The sequence below is a fragment of the Pteropus alecto genome, unplaced genomic scaffold (assembly GCF_000325575.1).
Source record: "Pteropus alecto unplaced genomic scaffold, ASM32557v1 scaffold39, whole genome shotgun sequence".
NCBI classification, from domain to species: domain Eukaryota; kingdom Metazoa; phylum Chordata; class Mammalia; order Chiroptera; family Pteropodidae; genus Pteropus; species Pteropus alecto.
The window spans coordinates 2,908,192-2,922,732 of NW_006443568.1; the positions used below are offsets into that span (position 1 = coordinate 2,908,192).

Below are 14,541 nucleotides of genomic sequence, written 5' to 3' on the forward strand. Positions count from 1 at the left end.
GGAGGGATTAGCACAGAGGGAGGGGAGGATCAGGAGGGATGGGCTTCTCAGGACTGACCTCCCTTTCAGGGGCTGGACCTTCAAATCTTTAGGGATGAAGAGACCCTAGTCCAAGGTCACCTCCAGAAAGGGGGGAAGGAAAGGACCATGCATCTGCTGCTCAGTTGGACAGCTCTCCTCAACAATCTCTTGGGGGTGGAGGGGGCTGGGCCCCACTGTTTAGCTGCCCTCCTGGCACCAGAAGCCTGGTTTTGTCTCCCTCCACTGAGGCACACAGGGAAGGAGTGGTGAGGACAGACAGGGAGGAACGGAGACATACAGGGGTGAAGTTCGATTATCCGGACTCAGGCTGACATGAGGGAAAAGGGCATTCTAGGTTTCCTTTCCCCTCCCTTCTTCAGAAGAGGCAGGAGACAAGCTTCAGCTGAAGTGAGGATGCAGGGCGCTGACCAAAGAAGGCTTAGAGGTCCCTTTGGGGACCCTACCCCTCCAGCCAGGGCTTTCGGTCGCCCCCGCAGGATCCTTGCCTCCTCTCCTTTCCCTCCCTCGGGTAGAAGCTGCAGCAGCAGCAACAGAAGCAGCAGCGGCAGAATTAACCCCTTGCGCTCCCTCTCCTCGCTCTCCCTGCCCCGCTACCAGCCCGTGGATGCCGGCAGGGTCTAGAGAAGCAAGAAGGGGTCCCGGGTAGCTCCCAGGACAACGCAGAATCCAAAAGCCGGATAATCGAAGCGGGGCTGCTGAGATGGGGAGATGAGACGGGGAGGAGGGTTCCTGGCGGCCACCACCTGTCCCGCCGCAGCCAGGTCACAACACGACATTGATGAAGTCACGACAGGGCAGCGATGAGATCACACTTCACGATGGCGCGGTGATGTCACGGAGAGATCACGGCAAAATCACGACATGGGACAGCTCCCAAAGATGACAGGGCAAATTAAAAAAAAAAAAGCTATATATTGTAAAGGGCTGTAACAAAATGGAGTCTCGACAGGGCACGATGATGTCGCGATATGGCACCATGAAGTCACGATAGGGTTCCCGGGGTGTGTCGGCGTCGATCAGGGCCGGCTCGGAGAGGCCCCGGCAGGGACGTAGGGGAGGGCTTGAAGGGGGCTGAGCTCACCAGGCTGCGGCCTGGAGCGGCGAAGTCTTCTTCCAGCGCGATGCTCCGGGATCTTAGGGCCGCTGCTCACGCCGCGTTGCCCACTCCGGGCTCCAGGCTGCTGCAGCTCCACCCCCACCCCCGCAGCGCTCTCGGCCAATCCGCGGAGGCTTCACTCCAGGCTCTGGCCAATGGCACAGCGGGGCGCTAAGCTGTAGGGGGTGCTGCCGTTGTCGCCATCTTGCTTGTGGGAATTGCCCGAGTCTGGGACCCAGGGACCGCGCAGGGCGGGCGAAGTTGCACACTGCCTCTGGAGAGCGCGAGGCAGCAGCCTGGAAGCTCAGGTTCCTTTGCTCGTGCGTAGTTCTGCCCTCCAGCACGGTCTCTCCTACCCCTTGGGCTCGAGACTGAAATTGAGCTTCCGGAGGGGCGGACAGGAGGGCTTGCTTAGCATGAAGAGTGTATTTCCGGGTTGAGCCCAGGAGGTGCGAGGAGGCGGCGTTTCCGGCCGCCGTCGCTGTCCGGGGAAGCTGAGGCGAGAGGGAGCTGTCCGGGTGGGAAGTCCGCACTACTTTCTTCCTCTTCCTCCTCCTCCGGGTGAGGGGAGCGAAGATTGGGGCTCCGACCCCATGGACCGGGAGGAGGCGGAGGCTCCCGAGAGCCTGGGCCCCTCTGTGTGGCCCTGAGCCCGGGTAGGTGGCCGGAGACGGCTGGTTTCCAGGCCGAGGACCACGAGTTCAGGGGAGGGGCAAGGGGGACGGGCTATTTCTGGGGGTGCGCTAGCCAGGTGTTGAGACCCGGAGGTGGCGCTCCTGGCTTGGCTAGGGCAGCCAGCTGCTTCTGGCTTTGCAGGTGCGGAGCTCGAGTCTCAGGCAGAACTCCGCTTCTTTCGGGCTCGGGCCTGGTCCTGCAGCTTCCTCCATCCCCTGACAGTCAGACAGACAGACAGACAGACAGACAGACCAGGCTCGAGGCTCTGCTGTCCTACCTCCTTCGACTTCTGCAGCCTCTCCCTTTGCTGCTGTCTCTGGTGTTCGGTGTTCTCACCAAGATAGAAAGTTGGTGCTGGAAAAGGGGGGCGGGGCTGAGCACGACGTGTAAATTACTGTGCGAAATCTGCCTCATTCAGGACTTGTAAAAGTATGCCCCACAAAGGGGTCCTGTGGTGGCTGCAGGGAGCACAAAAGTGAAGTCAAAAAAAACCTCAGGCGTGATTCAAGGAAAGCGTTGCCTTCTCTCATTTCTTGGTGGTTGTACTCAACCTACAATGGATACAATAGGTGAAGAGCATTAGCTGACTCTCACTGTGCTTTCTTATGTGATAAACAGACTAGAAACTAAGAGCAAATTGGAAAGACGACCTCCCAGAACAATCTGTTCATTTTTCCAGCTATTTGGAAAACAGTGTCTGCAAATATAAGCAAAGCTATTCATGGCAGTCTGTTCTGTAACTTTCCCAAATATCTGAGACTTTTTTTTTTTAAGAGCTTTATTCTTGATTACTCACACCAGCTGAATAGGCTCTTTTAGACGTGCTCTGTCGTTCAAACATATCTTATCGCTGTGTACATAAATGGAGTTCCACGTATGTAGCTGACAGACTGAACTATGATACATTCCCCATCAACCTGAAGTATTAAGTAAACATTACCCCCTGCTCTGTCTGAACAGCTGCTGCAACAGAGAGTGCTTTTATTTCGGGTGTACTTGTAACGCCCTAAATGCCAGAACTATTGCAAGCTTTTCTAGATTTTCATTTGTCAGGTATTGTGGGGGTGTATGTTTTCTCCCTGGGCTGTTACCCTTTGATTCTATAACAAGCCATTTGGATCTTGGTGATTGTTGCTCCCGCCTTTGGTCAGCAAGCCTTTGACTGCACCCTCGCAGTGATTTGTGCCCTTGGGCAATTGTAGGTTTCAGAGGAATGACTAGTTGGAAGTTCACAGGAAAATAGCTCTGCCTCCCTCTTATGCATGGTTTGTAAGACATTGTACTTCTAATCAGCTTGCTAATCCAATGGTGTTTATTACTCCCATTTTCAAAACCTATTCATTTCTTTAATGCTTCTATCGCCCACCTGTCACACTATTGATGACAGGTATTGAGTCACCTTGAATTTAAAAAACCCTTTTGTGGTAGACAGAAATGTGTTGGATAAGATCCATACACACATGCACACTCACTCATTCCATCTTGAGAGGCTATAGAAGTTTCTGGATGTACTTACTTAGACTCCATTCCATAATCTCTTGAGCATGTCTGTGGCCCACACACGACATCCTTTCTGTCCCCTGCTCCCTAACAGGCAACTACAAAATAACTAGAAACAGGAGTGGATGGAAGTGAATGAGAAAGATGAAGTCCTTCAAATGCTTAAAGCTCAGTAAAAGCCTTTTGTTGGGTGGGCTGTACTTCAGTTTTGCAGCTCTGTGTGTGTGTGTGTGTGTGTGTGTGTGTGTGTGTGTGTGTGTGTGTCTATTTCATAATATTAGTTTGGATATCCAACCCATGCAATGCCAATCTTTCTGTATGTTGGCTGGTTTGGGGGTTGTCAGTTTGTACCACTTGCCAGATTTGGATGACAGGTGCACATTTAGGACAAAAGATTTTTTCAATTGCTTCTTCAGAACTTGATCAAGCCTCATAATGTTGCCAAGATTTATGTAATAGTTTATACAGTATAGGAAAGTTGTGTAAGAAAGAAGAAACTGATGGAAAATAATTTTATTTTTCTTCTGGAAGGGACATAAACAGCCTCTAGATTCTAGAGTAGCCAGCACAATGTCTGGTATATAATAGGGCTGGATAAATATTTATTGAAAAAATATGTATATGAATTCAAGTCAGAAATTGCAAATGATTCTAGGGATCAAGGAGGTGACGCCGAAGTATAAATCACATAGATTTTTAAAGATAATAGTGGCAAGGACAGTAGCAAACTGGAGAGTGCATGCCCTCTCTAAAGACAAACAGATTAAATTTTAAAACCTTTAGGTCCAGTCTTTTCATATATAAAGAAGTGTGTTTGGTTAGTCACAAAGCTGTTAGTAGCAGAACTGGAAGTGAAACTCAGATCTTTTTGCAGGTTGATACCTTTCCATTTTTCCACATAGATGATTTACTGTTAGACTGTAAAATGATGGAATATAAAGTGTTTCAGTTTTACAATGGATTCGTTTCACATCCCTTGCTATGTTTTTATCCTGATAATTATAGGCTATGTCAAAAGCTCAGGTTTAAAATTTATGGGCAGAGATGAGCAGTGAAAGACAAACTTGAAATTTCCCCCTAATCTATCTAGCATTCTGCATTTCCAGGAATCACTTATTAATTACTTGGCATATAATTTCTTCTCTTTGTCTCTTTCTAGTGGACTGATTCTGCCTGTCTGGAAGGCCATGGAGAAGAGACTGGGAATCAAGCCAAGCCCTGCTTCCTGGATTTTATCAGGATTTTGCTGGCTGACATCTGTGAAGTGGTTGAGAAGCCTGTACCCGTTTTATACCTACTTCTGCTTCAGTGCTCTGTGGTTGTCAACAGGTACTACTTTCTTTTTAGATTTAAGGCTTAAAAAGAATTTTGTGTGCATCCTTCATTTCATTTTAAAGACTAGTAGGAAGCAGAAAAGCAGTTTGCTAATTGACAGAAATGTCTTGTTGGTGGACACTTAGTTGGATTTGTTTGTTTCGTTTTGGAACTAAAATTTAAATTGGGTTCTTTATCATAAGGGAGAGTTGGCACAACTATTTTGAGATTTGATGAAGATGGAATGAAAAGAAAAAAGGTTTTGTTTATGACCATGCCACCATGAACAAGTCTGGTCCTGTCTGATCTCAGAAGCTAAGCAGGGTCGGGCATGGTTAGTACTTGGATGAGAGACCTAGCAAGACCAGGTGCAGTAGTTGTAAAAAATAAAAAAGTAAGGGATTGTAAGCTGACAAAAGAAAGAAAAAAGAAAAGAGAAAGGTTTCAAAGTTGAACAAACCTGGCACCTGGAGCTGGATGTTTTCACTTAATAACAATAAAACCTTGAGCAGGTTACTTATTGTCTATAAGAAACATAAGACCTACCTCAGAACTTGATTTGGGAGATAATATAATTAAAGCATGTAGTACAGCGCTCTGAACTTAGATACTTAGTAAATGATACTTTGCTTCCTTTCCTTTCCTAAAGGAATCAACACTTAGAGGCAGAACCAGTCCACTAGAGAGAAAGGAATCAATACTTAAAGAAACGTGTTCCTTGCTTTTTCCATAGAAAGGGGTTATGCTGATAGATTTCATAAAGTATGCTTTCCTCCTAGAGATTATTTTACCCAGCCTAGAACCTCTTGCCAGAAAAGAGTGTCAAGAATGCTAAATTTTAAAGACTATCCTTTCTTTCTGTATTCTTTTTTCTTTCATTTCTTTTGTTGACATTGTTTCTTGCAGAGTATTATATGTCAGAAAATAGCAATTTCAGAAAGACTTCTGAGTATGCTGCCATTCTGGGCAATGACCAAAAGCCTTCTGTTGCAGAGACCACTGTCTAGGATAACTAATCAGCCTTTTGCTCCTGTAATTACAAAGATTTCTGTTGCTTTCCTAAAGGAATTGGTGGTCATGATCTTGAGAGTCAAGTAATTACCGTATTTAGCAATTTCAGTAACATCAGCTTTCAGTTTTTGTTGTCTTGCAGTGGTGGTTGATGATTGCATAATTATAGCAGTGGATATTGCAGTTGACAGAAAGCTGACCTAAATGTTTTTTGCCCAGATGATGCTTTGCTGGGACAGCTATTTCAGGCCAACATTTTATGTAAGATCATTTGAATTAAATAAGTAACTGATTTAGCACCGTGAGAGTAGGAAAACCACAATTTTTTGTAGTGCACCTACCGTACACCAGACCCCTGGTTATAAACATTACTTATCTCATTTAATCCTCATGCCATCCCTAAAACAGATAGTTGTATTCTCATTTTATAGATAAGGAAATTGAAGCCCACCTAGGGCAAAATGACTTGACTAAGTTCACAAAGCAAGAACATGACAGAGCTAGGATTCTAAACCCAGGCCTGTCCACTCTACAACTCATGCTCTTTTTCATCTGATGATCTTTTGGAGGACCAAAGACAGTATTTTACACTGAATCGTGATAAGCAGCTTGTTATTTGGGATTCCAATTACAGGGGAGGGTGATGCATTTCCAAAAGTTACTATATATTTCATCTAGCACTTGGTTAGACATAGTACTGTGGGCTCATTGGGCTAGTCTTAGTATTCCTTGAGCTTGGTGCTTAAAAACAGCACTCTAGTGACCAGATTGAGTGTAAAGGTACAAAGGCGGTATTGTTAGGAATGTTTTGGTAGAGATTAGATTGTACCACTTCTAAATGTACCATTTTAGAAAAGCTTGGAGCTTTTACCATGGAAGAACCAAGAACCATGTGTATTCAAACTGAGGGAACATGCAAACAACACATGACAGATTTGTTATATATTTTAATTTATCAGAGCCCTTTCTCATTAGTTTTTAAAAAATCACAGTATTCTAACAAAAAAATGAATAAAAGACACAGAGTACCATAAATAAGAAATTAAAATGATTTATAAACATTTTAAAATGTTCGTTTTCATTACTAATCAAAGAACTGCAGATTAAAATGAGAAATCCTTTTTAATCTATCATACTGATGATAGAGAATATAAAAATATCTACTTCTGCCAAGAAGTGATGTGGTTGCCCTTATATTGTGCTGGGGAGTTTGAACACAGCTTTATGGCATAAATATCAAGATCTTTAAAAAGTTCATGTCCTTTGATTTAGTAATTCCTTTTAGGAATATATCTCAGGGATACATTTATATATTTATTTATCTATCAATCATATAAAACTGTAATTTACCATTTGTTTTTTCCATTTCCTCCATCAAATCAGTTTTCCTTCCTTCCTTCCTTCCTTCCTTCCTTCCTTCCTTCCTTCCTTCCTTCCTTCCTTCCTTCCTTTCTTCCTTTCTTTCTCTTTTATTATGGTGACATTGGTTAATGAAATCCAGTAAGTTTCATGTATACAATTAAACAATAAGGCGTGTATATATTGCATCGTGTGTTCACCGCACATAGTTAAATTTTTTTCATCTCATATTTGGCCCTTTTTACCCCATCCACCTTCCCACTCCCTCAAGGACACATTTAGATAGTTGTGAATGAGAGCATTCATCAATATTCTTTTATTCTCTGTTGCAAAACATAGCAACAACTGCCCAACAATAAAGGAGGAAGAAATTATGGTATGTCCACATACCATAATTTACATGGTAGAACGTCATCCATCTTTAAAATTCATAATTTAGAAGAATAAATACATGGGAAAGTGCTCCTATGTTAACTGATAAAAGCAGAATATACAATTGCATATTCACTATGCTGCATATTTTGTGAAAAGAAAAACGTTTTTATGTACTAGAAAACAATCTAAAACAAGATATGTAACTAAATGTTTATATATTTTTTGAATAGTGGAATTATTATCCTTTTATACTTTCCTGTGTTTTCCAGATCTTTTTTCAGTGTACATGTATAACTTTTATTTTATAAGGGAGGAAAAAGACCTACCTGAGAAAGCAACAACAAAACAATAGCAGCAAAAATCGATAGCTCGAGTCAGTATTTATCTACTCATGAGTTTGTTCAGTTTTTACATGCATTCTTAAGTTTTCTCTGATAAAATATATTCTTGAATGTTTGCTCTTGTCATTTAGCTCATGGATTGTATGGATAATTCCTGAAAAACTAATCAAAATAAGGCAGCTTTCCAGTTATCCCTATTCCTGTTTACCACTTGGCAGTTTACTCCATCTCTGGTAGAGCCCAGGCACCCATTGACTTACATGTAATGGGCTTCTTTTTTATTATTGCTTTTGGGTTCAGTGCTGAAGCCCACTGCTTGAAAGCAGTGATTACAATTTGTCTGTGTTTTCCTTGTGGGCCATTGAATCACTATTTTTCTGTTTAATGTTATTGTTAAATGGCTTGAAAAATAGCATTTTGGACCTGGGGATTATTAGTATCTGGAGACAAATGAGGTGACCCCAAGAGTTTGAAAATTACTGTGATAGATTGTCAGCTTCTTGAGAGCAGGAATTTTGCCTCTTTTACTTATGCTAGGTATTCCTAGCAAGTACTGATGGCTGGGCACATAGTAGATGCACCATAAAAATATATGTTGACTGAATAAATTAATAAATTAGCAATAAGGGAACTGTCCTTTGAGAATTAAACTTTAAAATCAACACAATCTATCATTTGAGATTTAAAGCTTAGAATCAACATAATCAGAGCAGAAGTATGTGAAGGCACCTTAGGGAGACACAGTGCCTTTGAGACCAGCAAGTTCTGGTTAAAATAATAACAAATATATTAACATATCTAAAGAATGTGCATATCTGAAGAGTTACATGTGCATGTGTGTAAGGGACGAGAGGGCCTGAACTAGCCCTGGAAACCTAAAACAAGGAGAGTCATCGAGGCTAATGTAGTCCTAAAGCTAACAACTGGCTATGAAAACTTTTACTGATGCTCCCCTGCTTCTGGGAAGTAGATTACACAGTTAGTTAATAATAAGTGTTTTGAGTGAAGAGAAAAAGTATTCAATTCAGAACCAGTTTTTGAGAATTCATTAGGAGTGTGGTTTTAGGCCAGGCACAAGGGTAATAAGGATGAATGTAACACAGTTCCCTGGAAGAACTCCCAGTTTAATGAGAGACAGAGAGAGAGAGATCAAGCGAGAGAGAGCAAGCGAGCGCGTGCATGCATGTGTGTAAATACTATGATGCAGTAAGTGAAAAGATAGAAGAATGCAGTGGCCAGAATGCTGCTGAAACCAGGGAGGAAATACTCAGCTTAGAGGTGAAGGGAGAGAATTGAGGAATTATCCCCAGACAAGCTGATGCCTGAACAGATTTTTGAAGGTTGAATTTGAAGGATTTAAGGAGTATTCCCTAAGCAATGGGAATGCAAGAACAAAAAGGTGAAACAGCCCAGTATATAGCAAAAACTCTATATGCAGTTTAGTGCTGCTGGAGTATAAAGAGCAGAGCTGGAATGGCAGCTCCGGAAGAGGTAGATCGTGGCCAGATCATGAAGGATCTTGTATATGTGCGAAGAAGCTTTGGTTTTAATCTTTTTAGGTAGGTAGTCTACAAATTTTTTTTTGATTACACACTCTAATTCACAAAAAAAAGTTGAGGATTTACCCCAATATATGTTCATTTATACATAATAACAAGTACCATTGAATTAATGTCTAACGTATATAAGAGATGCCAAAAATAAAAATTTAAAGGGATCAACTAAAAAACAAATACAAATAGTTTTAATATCTTCTTTTCATACCCCAGTGATTTGTCTTGTGCACCTCTTGTACGAAAACACTACTTCGGAGATCATTGCCTTAGGGAGTTGGGAGCTATTGAAAATTTTAAGCAGAAGGATAATACTGGTTAATTTCTAGATCATTTTTTGCTGGAATATGGAAGAATGATAATGGTGGAGATGGGAGGAAGATGGAAAGGGGAGGGATGTCAGGGCTAGAGGTAAGGGTATCTATTAGGAAGTAAATCAAGTAGTCCGGGAGAAAAGTGATGAGGCTCTCTGCCTTCAAGGACTCTCTCTCACTGAAGAGAGTAATTTTTACTCAATACGAATCAGTAGTAGTGCTAAATAGATGGGTAGAATTTAGGAGTTCTGTAGTAAGAGATGAGAGGAGGTTATTATTTTTTCAATTAAGGTATAACTATCTAATCCCAGAACATTCTTCAAATACCTCAGAAGAAACCCTCTAACCATTAACAGTCACTCTCTATTCCTTCCTTCCTTCCCTCATCTTTACAAAGACTGGTAAAACAACCAGATGGGTGCATTTTTAAAATTACATATTTATTTAACAAATACTTACTGGGCCAGGCATGTTCTTTGTGAGGACTCTAGCCAAGTCCCTGACTTAGTCTTTCTGGCCAGTGAAGCTTTCTGAAAGAGCAGAGTGCATGTGCTGGCCTCATTCTCCCACCTCTGTCCTCCTCTGAATCTAGTGGGGTCCTGGCTTCTGCCCAAACCTTGGCTTTTGCCAAGGTAACTGTGACCTTCCTAGTTGGAGACCTATACTTTTTACCTTACTTAACATCTCTGCTGCTTTGGACACTTTCACATACTTCTTTCTTGAGACCCTTTCCTCAGTCACCTTAAATTATTTGTTCTCCTTCCAAAGCCAGTGCACTGAGCTTTCTAATTATTCTTTCCTCACTCCCTTCTCAGCTTGTCCCTTAAATGTTTTGTTCTTCAGCATTCTATTTCTACCATTTCTTGTCTCACTCTTGTGCTCTCCCCTGGGCAGTCTCATTTTTTCCTATAATTGTAACCTGTGCGCTCACTGCTTCCAAATCTATAACAGTTCATTCACTTCTCTCTGGGCTCCAGACTACGTGGCCATCTCTGCGTCACACATCTCCAACCAGATGTCTCATAGCTACCTCTAAGTTAATATATCAAAACTGAACCCGTGATCTTTTATCCCTCTTCCTCCTTTTTTATATTCTATAACTGGGAAAAGACCACTTCCACTCATGTTATGAGATAGAAATCCCTGAGCCATTCTATATTCCTTTCTCTACTCCACGTTCCGATCACCGTTCATGGAGTGCCATCTCATGTTTCCAGACAGGGTGCTCCATACCTCTTCATATGCCATTATCATTCTGCTTGATGTATTCTGATTCAGGTAAATAGCTTTTGTGATGCTTTCCCTGAGATCCCTGGTTTGAACTTGTTCTTTAATGTTCTCATAGTGTCTGTGCATCTCTCTTGTATTATACCACGTTATACTGCATGATTTAGGCTTTATGAGGAGAGGTTCAGAGTAGGTCTTGCTCTAAAGTGTGATCTACTCTAAGGTGAGGCCTTTCTGGTATCTGCTGGTCTACAGCATTAATGTGATTTCTTTGCTCTGACAGAGCTGGAGTGCCAAAGTGCTCCTACCTCCTTCCCCCAGCTCTGTGTGACCTCTAGTGATTCTGTTTCCCTTTCAGCCCTGAGGCATCTACTATCTAATAATCCTCAGGTGGTCTTGTCCTGTGCCTTTAACTATACCACCCCTCAGCCTGGCACGGATCCTCTCAATAGATTTCTGGGGCCTCCTCTTTCCACAGCTCCTTTCTCTCCAGTGTCTCTCACTCAGATTCTAACTAAACTCAGTTCTCTGCTTCTTGGGCTCAGTGAGACTCCTCTGTTCTGTTTGGGCTCTAGCTTTCTGTGCCCTGGTTGTGAAGTTGCTCCAGAGAATTGGGCAGTTGTACGGCTCACTTCAGGTTTCTCTTATCTCAGGGATTATAGCCTTGCACTGCTCTTATTTCCCAAAAACAGTTGTCTCGTATATTCTGTCCAGTTATTTATGGTAAATGGTGAGTCTGATACTGGTTACTCAATCATGGCTAGGAGCAGAAGTCTGTTATGATTACTTACATATGTGTCTGCTTCATTTAACTGTCTTACTCATAATTGCATTCCTAGCATCTATCATATAGTAGGTAGCAATAAGGTTTATTGGGTTAACTTAAAGATAATGCTGGAAATAGTAGCAATTTGGAATATACATATTAAAGGGAATCATTCTTTCCTACTCTGTTTTTCAATATTAGCTCATTAAGTGGGCACTTGACTTCCCAGGAGGGAACAATATTTGGAAGGAAAAGTTTTGCTCTTTTATCTACCTTTTCTCTGCCTCTCTTCAGAGAAAAAGAATGGAAGACTGATTTTGCTGATTGGTAAGTCTGGAAAAGAATCCTGTTGTATGGAATAGCCAGTCTTTAGCATTTGCATGTATTCTCTCCCTGCCATGTTCTCACTGATCTGCCCATGCCAGAACAATCTGCATTTGTCCAATAGGGTAAATTTAATTTAGCCTAGGAAAGTATTAGAAAGCTCATTTGTGATTGTGCATCTAAGCTCTGTTCTCTAGTCACCTTATCACTTCTTATAAAGATATTTTGATCTCCATCTACCTCTGTCATGGTTTATTTTTTAATTAGTCTCGAACTCTGGGTGAGATTAATTATCACCCTCAAACCCCACAGAGACTACAGATGGGACAAAGACAGCTCCTGGCTTGGCAAGAGATCTTTTCCCCACTAGTTGTCATTCCCTTTTTGATCTCATAACTGCTTGTATTTGCCCCTGGCAGACAGAAGGCACCTGAGCTCACTTTCCTCCTTCGCCCCTACCCTTTGGTTGTGCTTTGAGAGCAGTGGCTCCTGTTGGGTATACCAGTGGTATCTTTTTCCTTTAAAAGAATTAAATAGTTTGAGCATGCATCAGTCTTTTCTTCAGGAGAAAAGCATTTTCAGGAGACTTTTTAGGTGACATTATATATCCCTGCCCTTCTTGCTGGGCACCTAATTTAAGGTGGATGACTAATGGAGTATATCTCATAGCAATGAGCCTTCATCAGGAACTTTCTCCTGCCAAACTGTCCTATATTCTTAACTACTTTTCAGTACAGGAAAGTAATAAATTATTAATCCTAAATCTGTCTCCTCGGATTGTAGGATAATGACTTGAGTACATGGTAACTGGGGGAAGGTAGAGTTTTCTGGCTGTTAATACAAACCATGCAAGTTTTTTGATTCTGCAGTTCAGCTAGCGTTGAGTAAGTCTATGGGATCTTGTTATATCACAATTTAATTGAGCAAAGTAAGACAAATCAGAATCCTCTAATGATAGCCTCTCTCCCAATGAAATGAAGTAATTACCTCTTGTTTAAGTACTCTTCAGTAAAAGATAATCATCTTAAGTTCTTCTCTCTATCTTGGAAAGCTATAATTTTGGTGGGTTCTTTTTGCCCTTTAGCAATAGTATGTAAACACAAACTTATTTCCTAACAAAGTGAAGAAGGATAAGAAAATGGCATAATTGGACAGTAAATCCAGTTCAGTTTAAAAACTTTCTTTAAATTGACTTTCCTCAGGAATTCCTCAAGGGAGGAAATAATAAGATAGTGGAGGAGTTTATAAAAACAAAATAACAATTGCAGGGCCAAAGCAAGGCCTTTTGGCTTATTTTGGAGATTGTATAAAAATCTTACTAATTGGAATAGTCTTCAATTTGAGGCATTGTGTGGAATTGGCAAGAACAGGACCAAGAAGTATTGTGTGGTTAATGTTAGGACATTTTTTCTCATGTGAGTAGTATTGAAGAATTTGGGTCATGATGTATAGCTCTTGGTTTCAGGGCCTGCCTTTTGAACTTGCTTTCTGGACCTTCATCCAAGAGCTTCCTGAAGAAAAGTCAACCCATGTGGTTAAGATACTTTAGCTACTTTCGATACCAGACAATACTGGATAAGTTTAGAGAGAAGTTAAGAATTGTTCTTAATCACCTACCTATTTATCAGCTGAGCAAGAAACAGGAGGCAGAGAGGCCAAGACTGTGGAGCATGGACTCGGAAGTCAGACAGTCCTGAATCTGAGTCCTTGGTTCTATTATATCCTAGTCGATGTTACTGAAACCCACCTTTTATCATTGTAGACAGTACCTGTCTACAAAATGGTAACGACAGTGCCTCTCATAGGATTGTTGTGAGGATTAAAGAAAATGTTTACAAAGTGCTTAGCCTGCTTCTAGGTGCATAAATAACAATGTTAGCAGGATTCATTATAGTATGGTAACAAAATCCTGTTTGGTTGAACTCTTGTCTAATCCCAAAATGACCCAGTGGGCAGCAGGTTTGAGGTCTCTACTGGCTTCTTAAATGTTTGTTCAGTGGCATCTCAGTCCCTACATTTTTAAAAGTATAATGTAGGCAGCTGGCCTTTCTGCATTGTCAAGAAAAGTAGCCTCCATTTGTATAGTTTTACAGGCCTGAGGTTGGTGGAAGCCCATGACAGGCTGAACTGTGTTGTGCATTATTGTAACATGCCACTAAGAAGCGTGACTAGCTACTTGTTTCCTCCTTCAGCCAAGGATACTTTTCCTTTGGAAGAGGATTTTGTTCTGCCACCAGGACACTACCTGCCCCTCAGCCTTGGTTCATTTCCTGCAGCACTGACGATGTGCCTGGGCTCGGCAAGGCCTTGTACCAGGCTAGGCTGGCTCTGTCTGTTGGTCAGGACAGTGTTTTGACTGGAGCTGATTCAATAGCACTTTTGGATTTTGTATCAGAAGTAGCGTGCAGAGTTAGTCCCTTCTTTCTTTTGAAATGTATTTATTGGGATTCCTACAATCCTAGGCATTAGAAATGCAGTAGTGAGTAAGACATGGTCTTTGCCTTCATGGAGCTGGCAGTCTGCAGATTTCTTTGTCATTTCTTTGTCTCTTTGAGAGAGATGATGTTACTAGTATATAGATTTTCTCCAAAGAGGCTGAGGCTTCTCTAGGGTCCCAAAGTAATTCAATGACAGAGACCCGCTC

The 14,541-nt window shown here is 41.9% G+C and overlaps 2 protein-coding genes across 12 annotated transcripts in view; one reads left to right on the forward strand and one right to left on the reverse strand.

The window, feature by feature from the left end:
* NCDN (neurochondrin) overlaps positions 1-1,373 on the reverse strand; it is an 8,878-nt gene extending 7,505 nt beyond the window's left edge. For 3 of the 7 annotated variants that reach the window (XM_025041296.1, XM_015598830.2, XM_006924249.3), the window contains exon 1: positions 786-1,373. In XM_025041296.1, the coding sequence (XP_024897064.1) occupies positions 786-818 (33 nt within the window). In that variant the 5' untranslated portion in view covers positions 819-1,373. The other 4 variants (XM_015598827.2, XM_015598828.2, XM_025041295.1 and 1 more) reach the window with 4 other exon arrangements.
* The window catches only part of KIAA0319L (KIAA0319 like), an 87,043-nt gene continuing 73,846 nt past the window's right edge, over positions 1,345-14,541 (forward strand). The window contains exons 1-2 of one of the 5 annotated variants that reach the window (XM_006924251.3): positions 1,345-1,458; positions 4,473-4,642. In XM_006924251.3, the coding sequence (XP_006924313.1) occupies positions 4,501-4,642 (142 nt within the window). In that variant the 5' untranslated portion in view covers positions 1,345-1,458; positions 4,473-4,500. Of the gene's footprint in view, positions 1,459-1,570; positions 1,795-4,472; positions 4,643-14,541 lie in introns of those variants that run through there. The other 4 variants (XM_015598824.2, XM_006924250.3, XM_015598826.2 and 1 more) reach the window with 4 other exon arrangements.